Source organism: Cherax quadricarinatus, chromosome 32 (assembly GCF_038502225.1).
Source record: "Cherax quadricarinatus isolate ZL_2023a chromosome 32, ASM3850222v1, whole genome shotgun sequence".
Lineage (NCBI taxonomy): Eukaryota > Metazoa > Arthropoda > Malacostraca > Decapoda > Parastacidae > Cherax > Cherax quadricarinatus.
The window spans coordinates 34370030-34395261 of record NC_091323.1 but is presented as its reverse complement, the minus strand read 5'-3'; the positions used below and the strand labels follow the sequence as shown (position 1 = coordinate 34395261).

Genomic DNA, 25232 nt, shown 5'->3' with positions numbered 1-25232 from the left:
TCGACCCCCTCCCACCCCACCCCACCCCCCAAAAAAAAAATTGTTGATTTCTGTGATATTAAACATAGTACTGGTACAATATATTAAGGAATGCTTGAGATTTATTAAATCTATTTAAAATGAAGTGTACTCTATTTTTTTTTTTCACAAGCTAAATAACATTCTGCTCAAATTATTTTAATCATAACATTTTGCACATAAATTGTTATCATAGCTAAACCCACAAGGGTCTGCTCATAAAAAGTTGTATCTTGCCAGAATAACTTATTTTTTAAGTAAAATAAATCAGTTTCATTTATAATAGAATACAAACGTAATTAGTATTGTGGTAAACTCCCTCATTAATGGAATCGAGAAACTGAATCCATTCTAGTTATGCAGATTTTCCTAATACATGTACTATACCTGATGTACTGTATCATAGCTACATTTATTTTTTCATATGTAAGTTCTGTCAAGGAAATATGAAAAATTAAAGAATTACAGTATACTAGTGCACATGTAATACTTTCAGGTCTTCAGGTGAAGGCAAAGAACTCCAATGTACAAAACTGTACTGTAATAGTATTGTATTCTAATTTGGTGGCTTGTTCGACATAAAACTCTGGATTCTGTACATATGTGAGAATTGTGGGCTCCGTTGTTGGTTTCTGGGAAAATGATACATATTGTTCTTTATAATAGTTTTTTATACAGGTCGGCCATCACTAATCTGGCAATCAGTTATCCGGTTCCATCAGTAATCCGGCACTAATTTCAGCTAGCATAATTTCAAATTTCATCATTATACTGACTCAGAAATTGTGCAGATGGTTGTAAATCCACAGCAGCAAGCCTGTAATCCGGCACACTACAGGTCCCAATGATGCCGGATTAGTGATGGCCGACCTGTAGCATGTTTTATTGCACAACACACATGATGCTGCTTACTGTAGTTAAATATTTACACAAACTTTGCATGGATGCAGAACCAAGAATGCAGTACAGCATATGATTGCAATACTGCACATGTAAACTTGAATGGAATATGCAAAGACAGAAAATGGCTTAACAGTATCAGGCCATAAGCTGTGTATTGTCAGTTAGGCAAATTGTACATTAAGTGCTGTTAGTACATTGTTAGGAAAATTATTCCTGACTGCTTTCTTGAAGAGAATAGGCTCTTGCATGCTGTCTCAAAGTGTCAACTTGTAAATAAATTTTAAAGATAAATTTAAATTGTTAGATTTTGGGGCAAAAATTTATTTGTGTGTAAATAATATATCTTAGTACAATATATCTTAATACATTTCTGTATATGTACTGTAATTGGTAGTGGTAACTTGTAATATGCATATACATGTATTTAATTGTAGTGCTGGGTAATTCTTGTTACAGTATATGCTGCTTTCATTTAATTCAGTTACAGAAGTTTGTGCCATCTCAAGTATAATTTTGCAGCTAATAAAGCTAATGTGTTTATTTATCTCTTGGCAGCCACAGTAAACTGAGTGGAGATGAAGTGACACCCACCAAAGATAAGAGGGAGCATCCAGCAATTACACCTGAGTCTCCACAGAACAAAGTCAGTGGATTTTTTTCATGTGTATTACATGTTTATGTAATTTCTTCAGAATTAAAATTTATGTAAGGATAAGTGTTGATACATCAATATTGCTGCTTAATATTAACCCTTTAACTGTCCAGACTCCTAAAATGAAACATGCTCACAATATCTAGATTCCTCCCCCCCAACTTCTGAAAATGGTAGAGAATCATCTTCTAAGGTAATGACACCAAGAGTATGAAATTTGATGACACAAAGTTAGAGTTCTCGGCACAATTTATGCAGCAGTAATTTTGCCCACTTTGAGTCCTATTTTCAGTCAGTTCCATTGTTCTAGTCGACTAAATTCTTAGCTATTTCACTAGTATGTATTTCATTCTTTCGACTGAGTACAAGAAACCAACCATTCATTTATTTCAACTACCTTATAAAGTGATCAGAATTTGGTAATTTAACCTATTTCACACAAAATTAAATGCCAATTTAAAAAAAAAATCCATAATAAACATGTCTCTCCTATATTACACTTGCTCTCCATTTTTAATTTGTGTTCACACAAAAATAGAAAATTTAATCTATTTCTCAGATAATAAAATATAACTAGGAAAGATTGTTCAATGTTTCTAGTGTCATAATAATTGAATTAGACCTATTAAAAACCCATGAAATAACTGGGAGTTGTAGAAGGGCCTAATACATCCTCTGGAATATTTGGCAAAAGTCTAATACTTCTATTATTTTGAGCTCAATTTCAAGATACTTCCAGTCCTGAAACCAATAAAAATAATCTCTCAGTAATATGTCTTCTATTCTATCAAATGATACATAATATGAACACCGCAAAGTTGCTGTTTTAAACCATACACATGGTCACAGGTTTTCTTTCCCATCTTACAATCCATGGGGCATAATTTTTTTTATGATGAGCACTCAGTGACAGACCCATTCTCTCATATCTATGCCTAAAATTCACTGTTCACAGCTTTTCTGAGTGAGCTGAGCTCATAATGTAGAACTACGTCAGAAACCCTGGCCTCAGTAACATAGTTCTGTGTGACAGACTGCGAAGTGGTTAAAGGGAACTGTATTCCTTTTCACACCAGATGTTGCTTATTTTGTCTAGAACCTGAGAGTATAATATTTTCCAAATCTGCAAAAAAGACAAAACAATATCTAAACTTCTGATGCGTTCAACACAGGTGACTGGATGCAGCAAATAACAACACAAGTTTGTCCAGTTCTGAAATAGTTTAGGTACATTTTTTTATTCATGTTAATTTGATTAGAGTATGTTTTCTGAAAAAAAATTATTTTACAAATTTTTATTTCAATTTTCAAAATCCCATTCAAAAATAAAATCCTGCTGTGGTACTTACATTGTAAGATAGTAATGTATCATTGTTTCTATATAAACTGTCTAACCCTAAAGTAAGATCATCATTGCAGTGTCATACATTTAACACCATTGTTTGTACAGTATGTTTAATCTTTACTCTTTAATAAAGATATACTGCAACAACTTATTCAGGATATTCAAAGGGATTAGTTTATGACAGATTGCAGTGATATATTTGCATTATATTTCTGATACAATATGGATATACTTACAACTTTTTTATTGATTACTTTTAAGAATCTCTCGTTTGTACTTCTAAAACTTCAGAATCTACAGTTCTGAGTCATACTAAATCTGCTGTGAATGTGTTGTTAAAAAAATTTAAGATTGTATCTTAAAAATAATTACTGGGGTAATTAAAATATAGTACTGTTACTAGTTCTTTGCAGTACTGTATTTTCATTATTTTGATTTGTATCTTTTAAAGTATATAGTGACTTCCTATGAGGTGAATGGTAAATATTTAAAAACATGCAGACACAGGTACATGTATAGCGTTGAATGTTCCAGTTATCAAGCTGTACATTCGATAAATCCTCAAAATCATAATTACAATATTAGATTTCAAGACAGCATAATACAAGAGAAATAAATAAGTATAAATTTGTATTCAGTAATTACTGTCTTAGTTTTTAAAAAGTAGGCAGGATGTCAATGAAATGGGTCAGCAAAAATTCTTTCAGGGTAATTAAAGTTACCAGTTATGTTTGAAATTATTCCACATCAAGTATTATACAAGTACTGAACCTCTTACCCTTCAAGAATGTGAGCAAACTACTGCCAATATTTTGGCCCTAAGCCTAGCTGATACACACACCCAAAAGTTTCCTGGTCTAATGTTTTCTGTTAACAATTTTTTTTCCTAATACGTACTTTGATGCTGCACATAAAAAATATTGAATAGTATTGTGTTGGGGACATTATAATGAGGTCAGAAGTACCATGTGGTCTGCTCACTGTGTTAAAATATATCCAGTGTTTCCTATCGTACAGATGTAGCCAAACACTTGAATATTTGACAACTTGCAAAATAAAGTGGAAACCAATCACTAATGTGGTTGGCATTTTTTATAATCACTGTATAAAGGTCAGGCATGCAGTATTTAAATAATTTATAATTTAATAGCTGTCCATCTCTTACCAGAAGTGTAGATATCACAATTCAAATGACCTTCTGAACTGAAGCATCTCCACCACTCCAAAAAGTTTCAAAATAGGAAATGTTGCAGTGTAGCATGCAAACAAAATGAATGTATATGTCACTGAAATTGTGTATATCAGATTTATTATGTTGGGTATATAAATAATGTAATAACCAGTGATTTAATAATATTGTTTTGTGATATTTAGCCAGTCCCGTCCACATCTTCCCCTGCTCCACCACGTGAAGAAAGATCAGCTCCTGAAGGAACCAGTAGTCCTACACCCCGTCCGAGTGATACCTCTGAACGCAAACCTTCGTCATCACGTCCTACCTCCGTCCCACCGGAGGGTTATATGACCGCTGCTGAGGTATGGTATCTTGGAGAGTTGCTTTATATCCATAAGATAAAGTGAAGGCTTGCTAGTTCAGTGTAGCAGGTAACTCAGACAAAAAAATCTAGGCATGACAAAATATTGTCATAAATGCTGTGATCATTCTTGCTGTTTGCCTCTGGAAACTGAATTTTACTGTTAATATGATACATTCTAACAGATACATTTGATGTAGAATCCTTAAAGATTAATGTAATGAAGTATTATCAATCACCTACCATCTTTCAGTATTATTTTTCAAATTTTTTGCCTCATAACTTTTCCTAGCACACAAGTATATTTTATTTATGTTTGATGCCATATTTCCTCTGTGATATATAATATTCATGGGGAGTGCTAAACCTGTTGGAGTCATACAGCACCTAGGGGAATGGAAGGTATTCAGGTTCAATTCAAGAAATTGAAGCACAGGTCCATGAGTCCCTCACCAGCATTGGTGAACCTTCCTGAAGGGAATTCTGGAAATTTTCTGACCCTAGAGGTAGTATTTAAAAAGAAAAAACATTATTTTAATGTAAAAATAATTGCAAGATTGACAAAACTTAATAAACATAAATAAAAGCAGTTCTGTCATACACTAAAATTATCTGTATCTTCACAAAACTCAATAAATCTAAATAAAAGCAGTTTTGTCATATACTAACATTATCTGTATCTTCATGCCATTTTCTTTGTAAGTCAAAGGGTTCATGTGGTGTGATTTCAAGCAATATTTGATGAACTACTCTTTACAAATGTGAAACAACCCTGTATGTAAAGTTTTCATTAGGTTAGGTTAACTGCCCATTATGTTAATATCTGTATATAGAGGTTTTCACTTCATTTTCCTGATTAGTGTGTCAAAAGTACTTGTAGTGTGATTTTTAAGCATTATTGAAAACTAGAAAAGATTTCTGGTAAATCAAAAACCTTAAGCTGAGTTTTTTTTTTAAGGGGAATTTTTTCTCTCAAAACTGGCAGTCGATATCTTAGACATATTTATTATTTACTTACTTCTCCATAGGAAAGTGGAACAGAATTCTTCCTCCGTAAGCCATGCGTGTCGTAAGCGGCGACTAAAATGTTGGGAGCAAGAAACTAGTAACCCCTTCTCCTGTATATATTACTAAATTTGAAAAGACAAACTTTTGTTTTTCTTTTTGGGCCACCCTACCTAGGTAGGATACGGCCAGTTTGTTAAAAGAATGAATGAATTTACTTATTATAAATATGTCAAAACCCTGTACATAATTCTTTTTATTGAAGTTGGTTAGGTTATAACACACTGAAATTATCTGTATTTTCCTAAATGCTATGTCAAAAAAAGACATGTGTGATTTTAAGCAACTTTGAAAACTTTACAGTTGTTAAGTCAAAATTTTTTCCTCCCAGAATTGGCACTTGACATGGTAAAACTATTTGATCAGTTAATTCCTACCAATATGAAAAACTGTATATCTAATTCTCATTCTAATGCAATTCTATATTGACAATGTTTCCCCCAGTGAGCCATATCAAGTCACAAACAGATAAACCTGGAGAGTAAGGGTGAGTACTGAAAATATAGGGATGCACTGTGAGGTGAAGAGACAGGTTAGATATGAAACAAGTAGGGTCTGCCTAGCCTGAGTCAGGATATCCTTGACAGTGTTCCTCTGCAGTGCTGCTACATGGGAAGATGATCTACAAGCCTCCAGAATGTAGGTCCAGTGATGTTGTAGAGATCTAAAATTACTTGTTAGATTAGTGCACTATACTATATTATTACAGCTTGATGTATTTTGACTTTCCTTTCATATTTTCACATCCATTCCAAACAAAGAGCATATGTACATGCATGCACATGGCAGCTGCAGACTTCACTCAAAGAGAAAGATCCAAGGGTGAAAATAGTGCCTGAGTATATCACCAGAGGCTCACATCAGCCAGTGCTTGTTTGGCAAAACTAAGAGTAGCCTTCCGGAATCTCAACAGTCATTCCAGGCCCTTTATACAACATGTGTTGGGCCCATCATGGAGTGCTTGGCACCATTATGAAACATGCCCCTGAAAAAAAGCATGTTAAGAAACTGGAAAAAGTGCAGAAGTATGCAACAAGACTAGTTCCTGAGCTAAGAGGAGACTAATGGAATTGGACCTAACAACATTGGAGAACAGGGAACCACAAGGGTTATAACATTCATAGTACTCAGGGGAATTAAGATACAGGGATAGACTGCTAGAAAGGCAAGAAACAGGAACTTGGGAGAGACAGTGTGCATGTTGCTGTTTCTTTTTCAAGGGAAAACTGTTAATTCAGTAACTTTTTCTGTATTATAGGTGCAAGATCTCCTAAAGCGTCAAGAGCTAAAGTTTGAAGAAAAATTGCTGCAGGTAGAACTGGCTGCTGGAGAGAAGGAAAAAACATTACGGCAAACCATGAAGGATGAGCAAAAAGAATTGACTACCCTTGGAGAATCTATGGCTGAACTGACACAGTCTCGCGACGCACTGTTGAAGATGGTGGGTCAGTACAAGGGCATGTTAGCCTCACTCGTTAGTGAAAAGGAGAAAGATAAACAAAATGCTGATGAGAGAATTAAAGCTATAGAGGTTGAGAGAAACCAGGCACTGGAGGATCTAGCCAATGTAGAGGTTGCTTTCTCTGATGTACACAGGTAATTATAAATTACTTCAAACAAATTTAGGCTGAGTTAATTTGATATTATAGAAGAAAGTGTTACTATTTTCTTTTATAATTGTTCACATGAAATAACTAAGGAAGACATTCACACACTTGGCAAAATTATTCAAGATATTGTATTTTTTACCAGTATCTATTTTTATATTCAGTATTATGACCATCTTTCATTCTCTTAACATTCCCATTGTGTTTTATATCTATAATATTAAGTGATTACCAGTTACTTTTGGAAGCTCTCAACGTTTCCCCATTGATGATTATTTCAATGGGAATTGCTAAACCCCCTGAGGGTTATGCAGTACCTATCTTTGGTCATGCACTCTAGTACTATTTAGCTATTAATTTTTACACATCACATTTAGGTAATATTTATTATTCTAAATCTCTCCAGGTAAACCAGGCCACCTCCCAATATATCTTAACTTATATTTTCTCATCTTTGCTTGGTGAAGGCTATTTCCACTCATTCCTCACAACTGATTAATTTTTTATGAAAGCTTTAACACTAGGATATTATGAATGCTTGGTGAATATTGTGTCAAGTTACAGTATTGACATACAGTGCTCGTCACGGCATTATGCCAGGTGAGCGCCCCTGCATATTGCCCAGATGAAAATCAAAGGCCTACCATACAGGGGGGGTCTTTTTTTGTCAGTGCATTATGCCAGGTAGCAGCCATTAGCATGACATTACAATCTGCCTCCACACTCCACAGTGACTCCTCAGTGCTCACGTGGCTGCTGTGGTGAGAGGAAGCGTTGCACTTTTGTCTCTCGTCCACTCCATCTTTTGTCTGGTGTTCCCTTTGGTTTTGGGGCTATACACGTTTGATTATAGGTAAAAGAAAGTCTATAACAACTGAAACTATAGTGCAAATCATAAGGCTTCACAAAGATGGGCGCCAGACGAAAGAAATAGTGGAGAATGTTGGTGTATGCGAGCGTTCAGTGAGGAACTGGGTGCAGCGTTTCAAGGCTGGTGGTGGTGTTGAGATACCGTCTGCCAGACCTTGGCCTGGCCCCTCGAAGAAGACATCTGTTCGTACCTTAACTGTGTTAAAGCAGCAGTTAGAGAGTACACCTAAGATAACTGCTAGAGAATTGAAAGAAAAGAACCCACTTCTTCTCTCAGAGGTATCTGTAAGAACTGGGCTACAGTCGTCACCGCCAGGTTAAGAAACCAATGCTCTCCAAGCCACAGAAGAAACGTAGGCTGGACTATGGAATCCTCAATAGTGGTCTGAAGTACTTTGGAGTGATGAAGCAACCTTCACCGTCACCTGTAACTGTGGTGAACATGTGTACCAGCTCAGAGATAGTGACCTACTAGACCCACGCTACACCTGTGGGACCATCAAACACCCAGACTCGCTCATAGTTTGGGGGTGTTTCAGTGCTCATATTGTTGGTAAACTCATTGTGCTTCCCAAAAACCAGTATAATTACCTGGAGTTATTGTGACACAATTTACCTGAGGTATTTGACAAGTGTGACAGTTTTTATGCAGGATGGTGCACCGTGTCATACCGCCAAATCTGTAATTCAATGGCTTAAGGACTGTGAAGTGAGGTTCTTCAATGACTGGCCAGGCAATTCCCCAGATTAAACCCTATTGAGAACCTCTGGTCAATAGTGAAACAATGTTTACTGGGCAAGGATATTAGTTCCATCCCACAGCTGGAGGCTACTCTACATGAGGCATGGAATATACCTCCCCAAACCCTCAAGAATTTGTGAGTCATCCTACATGGCTGAGGGATGTGATTAAGTGTAAAGGATGCAGCACCAAGTATTAAAACCTCAATAAGTGTGCAGATATATATATACTCTTATAATCTTTCATGGTATGTTTGTGTTTTGGTACGTGTGTGGGGGAGGGGCGGCATAATGCCATGACAAGCACTGTATCTCTACCACTTTTTTGTGTGTGGGCCAGTAGTAGTTGTATCTTCAGGCATTATTTGTAATGACTTTACCAATCAAAAGACCAACTTTTAACCCTTAAACTGTCCAAACAAATTTATGTTCACATGTGTAGTGCTCCAAAAGTAGATCTACATTTTTTTTACATATTTTCAAATATAAGAAAAAAAGTAGATAAAGTTTTTTTACACGTTTTCAAATGAAAAAACAGAAAAGATCTACGTTTTTTTACATACTTTCAAATGTTGAAAAAAACGTAGATCTACGTTTGGACAGTTTAAAGGTTAAATAAGAAAAATTTATTTCAACCCACTGAGAGTGGAACAACAAACAACTTAAGCTAGCATAACTGCACATGCACATTCACACTTGTACTCCTTTCTACTTTTATTTTATCTTCTCTTCCTATGACTCTTACACCTATTATTATTCTCATCTTAAGATTTTCTTTTACTGTACATGACAATTGTCTCAAAAACTTTTATCTACAGAAAATATGAAAGAACAAAGCAAGTTGTGGATACACTTAGAAGAAATGAGGAGACTCTCCGTGGAGCAGTTGCTGATTATGAGACCAAGTTGCAGAAACAAGAACAAAAATTTATAGAATTTCAAAAACATGCAGAAGAGAAGATACAATTGTAAGTTGCTCTGATAAATTCCTAACAATTAGTTACATTAATTCTGAGGATATGCCAGTATCTCTTATTTAAATGTTTATTATGTTCATTGGGAAGTACTAAATTCGTAAAGATCGTACTACACCTGGGAAATGGAAGGCAGTCAGGTTTGGTTCAAGGAAAGTGAGATTAGAACCAGATCAAAAGTCTGTTACTAGCATCAAGCCCTTCTCCCCTTTTAGTATATTTTTTTATTTTGAATAACTCATGCATATGGATATCTGGATTATAAAAATTAAAGCTTTCCAGAAATAACTTGATTGATATTATTTCACTCAATTTTACTAATCCAGAAGATAAAAATGTGATTTGTAAAACTGCTATGGAGTATGTGCTGCTATCATGGTTTCACTTTGGTTTAAGAAGTTTAATAGAACCATACAGGGTAGCGGGAAATAATATGGCCCTGTATGAAAATTGTCTTGAAAGGGGCCTGGACATGCAGGGCATGTAGGGATGTGGTTCAGTTTGTCATTGCATGTGCTAGGGGAGCAATTCATGTTGAATGCATTTCACTTGCAATATTCTCCTTTGGTGGAAAACAGCTAGTATGTTGAGCTGTTAAAAAAAATATATTTTAATAGTTTTGTTATTTTACTACAAAGGCTATCTCATGCCAAAGCATGGTGACCCAAAGAAAACACATTCACCATTATTCATTCACTTGTTGTCTTGCAGAAGTGTGCTGAAATCACAATTCAGATTACCCTCCAAATGCAACATTCCCACCTTCCATCCATAGTACAGGCATTGCCCTTCCCATCTATAGGGCTCTAAGTCTGGCTGAACCAATTTCTTTGAATCCCTTCATAAATGTTAACTTGCTCATACTCCAGTAGCACATTTATTGAAAACCACTTGTCTCCATTCACTCCTATATAACATGTTCACACAAGCCTGATGGATGTTTATGCAACTAAAATTAAAAGCCTATTATCCCTTCTTGGGGATCCTCCTACATTCCACCCCAGATTTATACACCCTCTTTAACAAACTATTCCTCTCCATCCTCTCAACATGCCCAGAAAACCTCAGCAACCTCTCCTTATTCCTCTTGAATTATACCCTTGGTATAGTTGTTGTTAGGTAAGACACATATGCAACAGTAACAGAGGGCTGTGGAGAAAAAATGGCATCTTTCATAGACCCCATCTGCTGACACGTTCACTCCCACTTATCTAGATACACTTACTTCATACTCCCTCCAATCTGATATTCAACCTAGCATTGATTAGACTTTGTTACCCTCATCACTTTAATCTTTTTTTTTTTTTTTTCAATGTTCACTTTTCATTTCCTTTTACATATTTATTTTTTTTTAACACATCGGCCATTTCCCCACCAAGACAAGGTGACCTGAAAAAGAAGAAACATTTTCATCATGATTCACTCCATCACTGTGTTGCTAGAGGTGTACCTACACTACAGTTAAAAAACTGCAGCATCAACACCCCTCCTTCAGAGTGCAGGCACTGTACTTTTCACCTCCAGGACTCAAGTCCAGCTTGCCAGAATCCCTTCAGAAATGTTACTTTGCTCACACTCCATCAGCATGTCAAGTCATGAAAACCATTCATCTCCATTTACTCCTGTCTAACATGCTCTCACACACTGGAAGTCCAAGCCCCTCGCCCACAAAACCTCCCTTACCCCCTCCCTCCAACCTTTCCTAGGACACCCGTACCCCACCTTCCTTTCCCTACAGATTTAAACACTCTCCAAGTCATTCTGCTTTGTTCCATTCTCTCAATGACCAAACCACCTCAGCAACCCCTCTTCAGCTCTCTGGCTAATACTTTTGGTAACTCCACACCTCCAAATTTCCACACTATGAATTCTCTGCATAATATTTACACCACACATTGCTCTTAGACACATCTCCACTGCCTCCATTATTATTATAATCAAGGGGAAGCGCTAAACCCGGAGGATTATACAGCGCCTGGGGAGGGATGTGGAAGGCATTCAGGGAACTGGAGCACAGATCCAATTTCCTAAATCAAGAGCCCCTCACCAACATCAAGGAACCTTCCTTGAGGGGTCCACTGCCTCCAGCCTCCTCCTCGCTGCAGCATTTACAACCCATGCTTTATACCCATACTCTCATACATTCCCTGCTTTGCCTCCATGGATAATGTTTTTGTCTCCACAGATACCTCAGAGCACCACTCACCTTTTTTCCCTCATCAATTCTATGGTTAACCTGTCACTTATATGCTTCAGTAAATACTTGGACTGCCCATACCTTACCATTCCTATATCCTCCCTCTGCAGTTCTACCATAAACTTCCTTTAGTATATTCAGCTTTTTAACACTCCAGCCGTCCCCTAGGGTGACCCAACAAAGGAGAAAAAACACTTTCGCTGTCTTGTGTTCAGTCAGTCTTGCCAGGAGGGCATCGCGTCGGTTCAGACGGCGCTCTAAACTGCCACATCCCCACACCAGAGTGCAGGCATGGTACTTCCCACCTGTGCCTGTTCCCTTATAATTCTTACATTGTTTCTTGTCCATTTTATAGTTATGTACATGTATTTTTAAAGTTGTATACATTTTTCACTTTAAAACATTTTTTTCCTCAGAGCCAATGAAGAATTTGAAGCCATGCGGAAAGCCAATGACCAGGAAATGACTAAAATGTCAGCACTTCTTAAAAAGGCAGAAATGAAAATTATGTCTTTACAAGATGCATTTGACAGAAAAACTCGTGAAAACCAAGAATTAACTCAACTTTGCGATGACCTTATCAACAAAGTAGGTGCATCACACTAAGAATGGCATCCAGACGAGTGGTCAACCTCGCTATTACTGGGAAGTCTGACTTCATGACTGCCATAATATGACAGTGAAGATATGCCCTGTTTATCATTCAGTGGTAGAATCGTGATGCTGCTGCTTGAAAACGGCGTCATTGTATATTTTCTTTAAAACTGTACATTTGTTACAAAGTTTATTTAAATAAGTAGCAACATACTTAAATTGAAAAATCATGATTTACATGTGACCTGACAAAAACAAGCAAATTTAATGTAAACTAATAGGGTGTTACTGTTCTGTTAAATTACATTACAAATTTTTTAATTTTCACAATTTTGGAATCTACAAATGCAAAGAACTATTTTTAAAGGGTAAATTTGTCAAATTGGTTTCCTGATTTGTTTAATGTATTGTACATATCAGATAGGTGTGTAAAATTGTCTAGAAGGATTTACTGGTCCCTCTAGTGATAAGTAGCCTGATGTATGGCATTATGGTCTGAATTGTCCCTGCCACCTATTGCAAAATTGTAAATAGCCATAAATATATGCTTTATCATGATAATGTTCCTCCCTTCTAGAAATACTGTAAAAGTAAATGATGACATTTTCATAATGACTGGAGTACAGTCTTCAATTTTTACTATATTGGGACAGACTTAGTCCAAGAATTCTCCATATACTAAAAGATATTCAATTTCAGATAGCCTTTATGAAAAAAAAAAGCAATTGCCTAATACTAAAGTACCCATGGGTAAGCAATACATGATACTGAGAGTATAATAATGTCTGCATGTTGCTAACAAAAGACTTAGGGACTGAAGGGTTAGGGCTGTGATAATGCACTAGATTCAGTTGATCATCAGGAGCTCTCAATAGCTTGCTATTTAGATACACTGATTATTAGATGCTTTCCCTTATTTCCAAATCAAAGCACAAAGATTAATTTATGAGCAACTATTAGTATTTATTAATTGTATAAACTTTAGTTACTAATTATAATTTGTTATATTGTGCAAGAATTTAAGAATCGTCAGTTTGAAAGAGGTAACGAAAATTTTATAATTGGGGTGGAAGGGAGACTAGGAAGGAGAGGGCAGGTCCACTTCCTTTCATGAAGAGGTACCTGCATGAAGTGCTTTCCTTGGGACTAAAATCTGTATGCCAGTTTAATAATAGAATCAATATTTTGCTGATTTATTGTTAAATTTGGTAATTCATCTAAATTGTATTTAGTGTAATAATTGATCCAAATGTATTGTGCAAGCACCGAGGTTTGTAAAAATGGAACTTTTTAAAGCACATGCCTGGTCTCATGGCTTCCCTTGTCATTATATTCATGAAGCACTGTACTGGTAAGGGTTATACAATGTTTTAGTGATTGAGAGGTAATTTGGTTCAATCCAAGGAAGGGAAATAGTCAGATTTTTTAGATCAAGAGCTCTTTACTGATATCAAGGAACCTCTCTTTGAGGGTTGACTTCCCTCAGTTGGGAAAAATTCACAAATACACGTTATGTTCTTGGTAAAAACAGCAGTAGTGGTGTACTCTGCACACACTTGTTAAAGCATTGAAAATTATGCACTATGCACCGAGTAACTATTTCAGGAGATACTACATGAGCCTCAAAATTAATTTTGCATACCCTTGGTACCTGCACAATATACTTTGGAAATTTTTTTTTAATTAGTTTTACAATCAAAAACCTCAAGGAAGGTTGTGTGGTACTGTTAAAGAGCTCCTAATCCAAGGAATTGACCCTAACCTCCCTTGGATCCAACCAGGTTGCCTCCCATTACCTCCAGGCACTGTATGACTAACCTTAAGGGTTTAGAATTCCTCCCATGAATAGAAAAAAAGTATATTATAGCTGTGAGACTAGTAAAAAAAGCTAAAATATACATGATGTATAAATGCTTTTCTGCATTAACATTTTATTTATATTATACATTTAAATTGTTGTGCGTGCCCACATTTATGAAACACAGCTGTGGAAAAATATCATCCTTGCACACTACAAATCTGCTCAATGGTCTCTGCTTGAAATACTTTGAAACATTCTAGAAGTAGAAAATATTTACTTACAGCAATTACATACCTAAGAATATATATATTTAACTATTAAAGTGATGGAAGCTTAGTGCACTATAATTTAAATCCTTGTAATATACTTTTTTAGAATCATTTTTCCTCCTTTATTAAGTGAATATTCCTCGCTGTATAATCCTCCGGGTTTAGCGCTTCCCCCTTGATTATAATAATAATAATAATAATAAGTGAATTTTTTTAAGCCTTGTTTAAATGTCAAAAGTAACTTAATACTAGAAAGTTGTGCCTTATAATTGATAACTAGTGAAAGAATATTTGCCATAATTGGAAATGAAATAACTGAAGATTAACAATAACTTTGTACCCACTTTTTAGATGAAGTAGTGCCCATTTGCAATTATAAAAGAACATTTAACAAGGTTTACTGGGTGTCTAAGCTGTATCCACCAATGTACATACTGCAGTAGTTCAACTTAAAAAGCATTTACACTTTCATGCCTCATCTGTGGCTTTTTGACCTATTTTCAAGATGAAATTAATTTGATTTTATAACTATTCTTTGTGTACAATATCTATTAGAATAACACTCATCACTGTTATATTTCTAAAGTTACATATCACAGTAAACTTGCACATCATGCAGGTTATGTTCCTGAAATCATCACTATAGATAAAACTACGACACGTAAGGTGAAGAACATGAAAAAAAAAAAAAAGGGTTACACTGTTCATACCACCAATTTTTTAAAATTATGGCTTCAAATTAAAGTTAGATTTAGAAAGGATTAAGATAAGTACCGATTCTGTAATAGAGTTGAAGAGTGGAACAATCTGCCAAGCAGGGTTATTGAAGCAAAACTTTGGGTAACTTTAAAAATAGGTTAGACAAATATATGTGAAGGGTTGGATTTGAGATGGACTTCAAAAGAATGGACCAGTGTTATCTAGGAATGTGATGAGGGGTTGATACTGCCCTTGTTTAATGTAACATGGTTTAGACAGTCAAATAAGAGTACATACTGTTAAGTACAAGGATACAAATGCAACTAATGTGACATTTTATTGTAGTAATGTTTCGCTCTCCAGGTTTGACAACGTTTCTGGAGAGCGAAACGTTACCATAATAAAATGTCACATTAGTTGCATTTGTGTCCTTTTACTTAACATATTGTTGGTAATTCTACCAACATTAATACAAGAGTACATACTGCCTTGAATTCTGGTTTAGCCACATGAATGCATGAATCAAAAAAAAAATATATATACAAAAATTATTTTTCTTACCTTAAACTTTGATGCACAGTGATCTATATGGGAGTGGAGAGAGTTGCTGTGACTTTTGTGGGCTGAAGTGGAATGATGGAATCAGGGGCTGTTCCAGAATTTCTATACAGGAGGGACTTGCAGGTGGCAATCTGGTTGGAAGTGGGGCTGCTAGAGGACTTGTCTCCAAGCTTCTTTGTTGTTTGGCAGCACTGTATGACCCTTGTGGTTTTAGTACTTCGTTTTGATTGTAATAATGTGTTTGGTTAGATTATGAGAGTTGTTTCCAACCTTGGTAGCATCTCTGGCTAAGGTTGACACAGCTACTTAACCCTTTGACTGTCGAAGGGCCAAATCCTGAAGTTGCTTCTGGTGTCGCAAAATATTCGAAAAAAAAAAAATTTATTTTTTCTTATGAAAATGTTAAGATTATTTTTCTGATTGTTTTAGTCCCAAAAAAAATTTTTCCCATCAGTACTTACCGAGATATAGAGTCCTGAAGTTTGCTGAAATTGATCTGCTGGCGGCAACAGCGGCGACTGCCGCTCACCCGGTAAACTTTTATTTACTTGTATTCGATGGTTTCTTGTTTTTTTCACTATTTTATTTTTTCACATAACTTTTGTGGCCTGTGAGACCAAATTATTGTGCAATGTTCAAATATACACTCGTTGAATGTAACACAATTATAGCAAAAACACTCGTATCATTATAATGTTGCTAAAACTTGTTTACACAAACAATGTAAACAAATGTTTATTACGATTGCTTTATAATATATATACATATGTACAATCACTGGACACTTTATTAGAAGTGCTGCAGCTTGTGGAATTCTTTGAAACATGGGTATAAGCACAATGGTGTCTTACACTCCTCACACATAAAACGAGTGTCTCTGCGTTTTTGTTGGCGTTTTGTGGTATGTCCACAGACAAAACACCTCTTCTGAGCATTTTTCTTGGCAGTAGTAGCAGGCAGTGGTATGGGGTAGTGATCACCAGGCCTCAGACGAGAGGACATGTGTTGATAATTTCGTGGGCGCTGGTCTATTGCAGGTGTTGTTTCTTGGTACTTGAATATTATTTGTCTGATGACTGACAAACAAAATTCACCATATTTGGGTTTGTTCTTGGTCTTCAACTTATACATATTATAAGCATTCAGCATGGAAATGTCAAGAAGATGGAAAAACAGTTTTATGTACCACTTATAACTCTTGCGAACACAGTCAGCAAACCCAATCTGCATGTCACATTTGTCCACTAAGCGCATATTGAGGTTGTAATCCATCACAGCTGCAGGTTTTACAATAGGTTCATTGGTCTCTCTATTCTGCTTGCCAGTCTCTACCATTTCGTGTCGGTGAACTGATGTCAGCAGTGTGACATCACATTTGTCATGCCACCGAAATGCCATGATGTCATTGGCAGCAAACACCTGCACTTCACCTCTACGACTGCCAGCTTCGAACCTAGGCATATGTTTACGACTTCTACGCACTGTGCCACACACCTGTCATGTTCACTCGCAAGAAATCACTGAGTATAGGGCTTGTGTACCAGTTGTCAGTATATAAAATATGCCCCTTACCAAGATATGGCTCCATCATTGTTCTAACCACATCACCAGAGATACCCAGTAACTTCCTGGTATCTTCCATTGTTTTACCGCCAGTGTACACAATTATATCCAAAACCAGACCAGTTTTGCAATCACACAGAACAAATAACTTTATACCAAAGCGTTTCCTCTTGCTTGGTATATACTGCTTGAATGAGAGTCTTCCTTTGAACAAAATCAAAGACTCGTCAATAACAAGCTTCCTGAAGGGATAAAAATACATACAGCACTTTTGTTTCAGGTACATAAACACACGTCTGATCTTATATAACCTGTCGCTTCTGTCAGGCCTGGTTTTGTCTGAAAAGTGTAACATACGTAACAGTAACACAAATCTATTCACTGGTATAATGTCACTGAAAGCAGGGGTTGAAATCAGGCGGTCTGTCGCCCAGTATGTGCTGACACTATGCTTATACACATGTGGCATAAGCATTATTGTGGCAAAGAACAGATACATCTCTTCCACAGTTGTGTCCTTCCACTGGTGTAGGCGTGATCTTGGTGAAAGCATAGTGTTTGCCATGGTGTACTCATAGTATGTATTGCTTTCCCTGACAATAATGTCCATCAGGGGTTCATCGAAGAACAACTGAAAGCATTCCAGTTCAGTGGGATTGTTCCCAAGTGTACATGATGGCCGTATTCCACTTTGTCCTCCATCAAAGTCATGGGGATTGGGAACAAACTCGTCATCTTGATGCCAATCCCAGATGCGGTCAGCTGGTGCGTTCTGGATATTGTAATGTCGTTGTGGTTGTGCAGGTTGTGGTTGTGGTTGTGAGAGTGTGGGGTCGGCCGAAGCAGGTTGTAGTTGTGCAGAGTCAGCAGCGCGGGCACTAGCGTGGCCCGCTGCTGGTGTCACATGACTCATGGCACCGTCACTATCACCACCACCGCCTGCTGCCTCACTCACATCATTTATACCCATCGTAACAATATCGTCATCTTCACTATCAGGACGTGGTGTAGGGCCACGGGATGTGCTCCGAGATGTACTCCTTCCTCTTGGAAGAGCATATGGCACACTACCAGACCGCATGCGACATCGTACATACTGCCGTTTCACTGGGGAATATTCACCCTCACTGTCACAACTAGAAGTGCTTTCAATAACCTTGAAATCACTATCGCTATCACTTGCACTGCTCACATCTGAGTCTTGTACACGGGCAAATAGTTTCCTCTTTCGTCCTGGTACAGGTGAATATGAACGAGCCGGCCTAGCACCAGAGGTGGATGGTTGTGGGTCATCTGGGTTTTCATCACTAATTATGTTATCTTGGGTAATTTTCTCGGTCACACCCGCTTCAAAACCAGGGAATTCACTTTCACTGACACTATCATCACTGTTTGAGCTATCACTTGGGAACAAAAGACCTCCAATCCGCCGAGGAGTGAGGAACTTCTTACCGCGAGGCATGGTGAAAATGGACTACCAAGATGGCGTTCCCACAATGCACCGCTGAGTCCCAGATTTTTTTCACAGGGTGCACACCGACCACTGAGACCCATTCTCTCTCGTGTAGGCCTACCAGCCCTCTCCCACTCGATTTGAAGCCGCTAGAATTTATGCGTATAGATACGTCAAACACGGTATCTCCCATGACGTACATATACGACCGCGACAGTCAAAGGGTTAATGATTGTACTGAGTGCTCAAGTATTTTGTATAGCATCTCTGCTGTTTTACCCTACAGTACTCTGTACTGCTGATAAGGCATCATCAGCTATTCCAGACCCAGCTTCACAATAACGCTATTTGATGTGTAAGGGGTCTATTTTGGCGTGTCACCTATTGAGGTTTGGGTTCTTCCTTATCCTTTTCTGTTATCTTTTCCTTCTGTCTGGGAACTGGTCTCCAACATTTCCTTTGCAGTTTATTCTTTGTGATTGTCTAAAAGTAAGTCTTCTGGCTATGTACCTTCAAAGCCCTTGCCTGGAATTCTCTTTGCCACAGCCATAATTTCCTGGACCCAACTCTCTTCAGGAAAAGCATGTGGACTCATTCACCACACTAGCTCCAGCCTGGATTTATTGTTGAACATGATACCATGCAACATGTTGGCTACTGCACCTGCAATATTAAATTTATCCTGGAACTGGCACTCGTCTCTGCATTACCATCCACTACTGCGAGGAGTTTCTGTACCACCCTTCATTTATATGACAAACGAATGTCTTAATTCTTGATCCAGTGGTATTAAAAGAATTCATACAATAGAGTCACAGACTGGAAAACCTGAAGATGGCTACAGCAAGAGTAAGGAGAGCCTTATATATGTTTTGCGAAAGGTACATTTTAACTAAGGAATAAAATAATGCTTGAATTTATCTATGTTACATTACCAAATAAGGCAAATTAATTTTGTCTTTAAAGTATAGGGATTCTAGGAGTGATAAACAGTGGCTTGCTCTTAAAATGCAGCACTGTATGACCCATGTGGGTTTAGCACTTAGTTCTGATAATAACTGCTCTTAAAATCACCAATGCATTAGTACATAAGCAACATGAAAATCCTTCTCTACCTTGAATTCAGATGCACTTTTCTCTTGCTGTCTGATGCTTAAACTTCGTACCTTCACTATCACTAGCATTCCATAATCATCATCATTGTTAACATCCAGAGACATGACAGAATAGTGAAAATATATATATATATATACATGTATATATAAAAAAAGGTTAAGGGATAAATGAGAGAGTATGTTACGTGACAAATACACAAAATAACCAAGCGGGTGATTGTGTTAACATGAGGGAGTTAAGTTAGGCCATTCGCTAGGCACAGGAATTATCCCTGTGATCCAGCCATATTTCAAAATTTCCTAACTTTATGGCATGAAATTGCAGAAAAACTTTTGCACAGAGGTAATCTTGAGAACAAAGTTTGAATAGTGATATGAAGAAGCATGATGAGTATTTACTGCGACAAGTTCGCTAGGCAGGGTGACAAAAAAGAAAGAAAATCCCCAAAAAGAAAATACTTTCAATCATTCAACACTTTATATCACTGCTTTTGCAGAGGTGCTCAGAATACAACAGTTTAGAAGCATATACGTACAGTGGACCCCCGCATACCGGACGCATCGCATACCGTACAATCCGCTACCGCCCAAAAACCCGTTCACCGCCCTTCGTGATGTGCGGCCTGAGCCACGCTCACATGTTCTGCCGGTGGCATTGTTTACCAGCCAGCCTCCGCGGTAACATCCAAGCATACAATCAGAACATTTCGTATTATTACAGTGTTTTTGGTGATTTTTTCTGGTTTATAGCATGAAATTGCAGAAAAACTTTTGCACAGAGGTAATCTTGAGAACAAAGTTTGAATAGTGATATGAAGAAGCATGATGAGTATTTACTGTTTTTTTTTTTTTTTTTCAACAAGTTGGTCGTCTCCCACCGAGGCAGGGTGACCCAAAAAAAGAAAGAAAATCCCCAAAAAGAAAATACTTTCATCATCATTCAACACTTTCACCACACTCACACATTATCACTGCTTTTGCAGAGGTGCTCAGAATACAACAGTTTAGAAGCATATACGTATAAAGATACACAACATATCCCTCCAAACTGCCAATATCCCAAACCCCTCCTTTAAAGTGCAGGCATTGTACTTCCCATTTCCAGGACTCAAGTCCGACTATATGAAAATAACCGGTTTCCCTGAATCCCTTCACTAAATATTACCCTGCTCACACTCCAATAGATCGTCAGGTCCCAAGTATCATTCGTCTCCATTCACTCCTATCTAACACGCTCATGCACGCTTGCTGGGAGTCCAAGCCCCTCGCCCACAAAACCTCCTTTACCCCCTCTTTCCAACCCTTTCGAGGACGACCCCTACCCCTCTTTCCTTCCCCTATAGATTTATATGCTTTCCATGTCATTCTACTTTGATCCATTCTCTCTAAATGACCAAACCACCTCAACAACCCCTCTTATGCCCTCTGACTAATGCTTTTATTAACTCCACACCTTCTCCTAATTTCCACACTCCGAATTTTCTGCATAATATTTACACCACACATTGCCTTTAGACAGGACATCTCCACTGCCTCCAACCGTCTCCTCGCTGCTGCATTTACCACCCAAGCTTCACATCCATATAAGAGTGTTGGTACTACTATACTTTCATACATTCCCTTCTTTGCCTCCATAGATAACGTTTTTTGACTCCACATATACCTCAACGCACCACTCACCTTTTTTCTCTCATCAATTCTATGATTAACCTCATCCTTCATAAATCCATCCGCCGACATGTCAACTCCCAAGTATCTGAAAACATTCACTTCTTCCATACTCCTCCTCCCCAATTTGATATCCAATTTTTCTTTATCTAAATCATTTGATACCCTCATCACCTTACTCTTTTCTATGTTCACTTTCAACTTTCTACCTTTACACACATTCTCAAACTCATCCACTAACCTTTGCAATTTTTCTTTGGAATCTCCCATAAGCACAGTATCATCTGCAAAAAGTAACTGTGTCAATTCCCATTCTGAATTTGATTCCCCATAATTTAATCCCACACCTCTCCCGAACACCCTAGCATTTACTTCTTTTACAACCATATCTATAAATATATTAAACAACCATGGTGACATTACACATCCATGTCTAAGACCTACTTTTACCGGGAAGTATTCTCCCTCTCTTCTACACACCCTAACCTGAGCCTCACTATCCTCATAGAAGCTCTTTACAGCATTTAGTAACTTACCACGTATTCCATAAACTTGCAACATCTGCCACATTGCTCCTCTATCCACTCTATCATATGCCTTTTCTAAATCCATAAATGCAATAAAAACTTCCATACCTTTATCTAAATACTGTTCACATATATGCTTCAATGTAAACACTTGATCTACACATCCCCTACCCACTCTGAAGCCTCCTTGCTCATCCGCAATTCTACATTCTGTCTTACCTCTAATTCTTTCAATTATAACTCTACCGTATACTTTTCCTGGTATACTCAGTAAACTTATTCCTCTATAATTTTTACAATCTCTTTTGTCCCCTTTCCCTTTATATAAAGGGACTATACATGCTCTCTGCCAATCCCTAGGTACCTTCCCCTCTTTCATACATTTATTAAACAAAAGTACCAACCACTCCAACACTATATCTTCCCCTGCTTTTAACATTTCTGTCATGATCCCATCAGTTCCAGCTGCTTTACCCCCTTTCATTCTACGTAATGCCTCACGTACCTCCACCACACTTACATTTCGCTCTTCTTCACTCCTAAAAGATGGTATACCTCCCTGGCCAGTGCATGAAATTACCGCCTCCCTTTCTTCCTCAACATTTAAAAGTTCCTCAAAATATTCTCGGCATCTACCTAATACCTCCCTCTCCCCACCTACTAACTCCCCTACTCTGTTTTTAATGGACAAATCCATACTTTCCCTAGGCTTTCTTAACTTGTTTAACTCACTCCAAAATTTTTTCTTATTTTCATTAAAATTTCTTGACAGTGCCTCTCCCACTCTTTCATCTGCTCTCCTTTTGCACTCTCTCACCACTCTCTTCACCTTTCTTTTACTCTCCATATACTCTGCTCTTCTTATAACACTTCTGCTTTGTAAAAACCTCTCGTATGCTACCTTTTTCTCTTTTATCACACCCTTTACTTCATCATTCCACCAATCACTCCTCTTTCCTCCTGCCCCCACCCTCCTATAACCACAAACTTCTGCCCCACATTCTAATACTGCATTTTTAAAACTATTCCAACCCTCTTCAACCCCCCCACTACTCATCTTTGCACTAGCCCACCTTTCTGCCAATAGTCGCTTATATCTCGCCTGAACTTCCTCCTCCCTTAGTTTATACACTTTCACCTCCCTCTTACTTGTTGTTGCCACCTTCCTCTTTTCCCATCTACCTCTTACTCTAACTGTAGCTACAACTAAATAATGATCTGACATATCAGTTGCCCCTCTATAAACATGTACATCCTGGAGCCTACCCATCAACCTTTTATCCACCAATACATAATGTAACAAACTACTTTCATTACGTGCTACATCATACCTTGTATATTTATTTATCCTCTTTTTCATAAAATATGTATTACTTATTACCAAATTTCTTTCTACACATAGCTCATTTAAAGGCTCCCCATTTACATTTACCCCTGGCACCCCAAATTTACCTACTACTCCCTCCATAACATTTTTACCCACTTTAGCATTGAAATCCCCAACCACCATTACTCTCACACTTGATTCAAAACTCCCCACGCATTCACTCAACATTTCCCAGAATCTCTCTCTCTCCTCTACACTTCTTTCTTCTCCAGGTGCATACATGCTTACTATAACCCACTTTTCACATCCAATCTTTATTTTACTCCACATAATCCTTGAATTTATGCATTTGTAGTCCCTCTTTTCCTGCCATAGCTTATCCTTCAACATTATTGCTACTCCTTCTTTAGCTCTAACTCTATTTGAAACCCCTGACCTAATCCCATTTATTCCTCTCCATTGAAACTCTCCCACCCCCTTCAGCTTTGTTTCACTTAAAGCCAGGACATCCAGCTTCTTCTCATTCATAACATCCACAATCATCTCTTTCTTATCATTTGCACAACATCCACGCACATTCAGACTTCCCACTTTGACAAGTTTCTTCTTCTTATTCTTTTTATTTACTGTATATCCACAAATAAGGACTAACCTGTATATGTTATTCATTACTTGAAGCAGTAAAAAAGTATTAAAACCTGTTTTAATTACCATGTAATCCATTATAAAAGAAGAGTAAAAAAATTTTTTCTAAAATTCACCTTTTGTCTTGTGCATTAAAATTAAAATAATATCCATGGGAAAATGTGGTCATACAGTACCTGGGAAAATGACATACAGGTTTGATCAAAGGAAAGACTACTCAAATTCCTGGAGTCAGGAGTCCTTCAGTAGTGTGACAGGACTCCTTCCCACCCCTTGCAGTGAATCTTTCCCCATCGTTTTTGTCTGTCTGAATAGAGGTTTCAGATGTTCCGAGGGTAAAGGTGATGTGGACAACTAAGGAAGTCATCATGTGGCAGTCTAGGATACTGGGCTGACTGAGCTAATCAGTAAGAAATGTTTCCCCTATATTACAGTATCTCCTCCCTACCTTCAATCAAAGGAAATTCCTTGATGCCCATGGAACTCTAATGCATGGAACTGAATCTTTTTTTCTATTCCTTGGATCAAACCTGATTGCCTTCCAATTCCCCCAGGCACTATATGACCCCTATGGATTTAGTGCTTTCCCCTAAATATAATAATACAGAAATCCCATTATCCCCCGTGTTTGAACATTGGGACGGCATAACTGGATGTTTGTAATGTTTACAGCCATCCCTACAAATTTGCAAGATTCCATATTAGTGGCTAAGATTATCCCATGTTTTTTACTGATGGGCAACTAGTAAATAGATTTCACTGTCCAAAGTTTTTCTGCCTCGTTGGCTTTCACAAACCTAAATACAGTATCTCTATTTTGGTGACAAACCTAAATCTCTCTATTTTGAATGACCATATTTACCAAGTTTGAGTGATATCTTACAGGTATGTTCCCTGAAACAGAAAATAAGCCCAAATCTGAAACAAAATATTATTTGCAGTTGCTATTTTTGCAGGACATCCAGAAACAATTCTGCAAATATGTAGGGATGACTATCTTAAAACTGTTGTGGTCATTCCTACTACTAATGGTGGCTCATAGGTAAATGCATTGTAAGGGTATGTTTATGGACTATTCCTTTAGCTTCTTTTGACAACCCAAA

At 37.4% G+C, this 25232-nt stretch overlaps 2 protein-coding genes and 1 long non-coding RNA gene across 33 annotated transcripts in view; 1 reads left to right on the top strand and 2 right to left on the bottom strand.

Annotated features, from left to right (window-relative positions):
* tacc (transforming acidic coiled-coil protein) overlaps positions 1-14638 on the top strand; it is a 295278-nt gene extending 280640 nt beyond the window's left edge. For all 31 annotated transcript variants that reach the window (XM_070090664.1, XM_070090657.1, XM_070090666.1 and 28 more), the window contains 5 exons: positions 1477-1564; positions 4293-4454; positions 6777-7114; positions 9555-9704; positions 12324-14638. In XM_070090664.1, the coding sequence (XP_069946765.1) occupies positions 1477-1564; positions 4293-4454; positions 6777-7114; positions 9555-9704; positions 12324-12513 (928 nt within the window). In that variant the 3' untranslated portion in view covers positions 12514-14638. The remainder of the gene's footprint in view (positions 1-1476; positions 1565-4292; positions 4455-6776; positions 7115-9554; positions 9705-12323) is intronic.
* On the bottom strand, positions 9297-12330 carry LOC138853520 (uncharacterized). Its single transcript, XR_011392698.1, has 2 exons — positions 11793-12330; positions 9297-11630 (listed from the first exon to the last, which is right to left on the bottom strand). It is a non-coding gene; the product is annotated as an uncharacterized lncRNA (long non-coding RNA).
* Positions 14639-19043: 4405 nt separating the features above from the next.
* The window catches only part of Dnaaf5 (Dynein axonemal assembly factor 5), a 55575-nt gene continuing 49386 nt past the window's right edge, over positions 19044-25232 (bottom strand). The window contains exon 12 of the mRNA XM_070090675.1: positions 19044-19510. Coding sequence (XP_069946776.1) covers positions 19468-19510 — 43 coding nt within the window. The 3' untranslated portion in view covers positions 19044-19467. The remainder of the gene's footprint in view (positions 19511-25232) is intronic.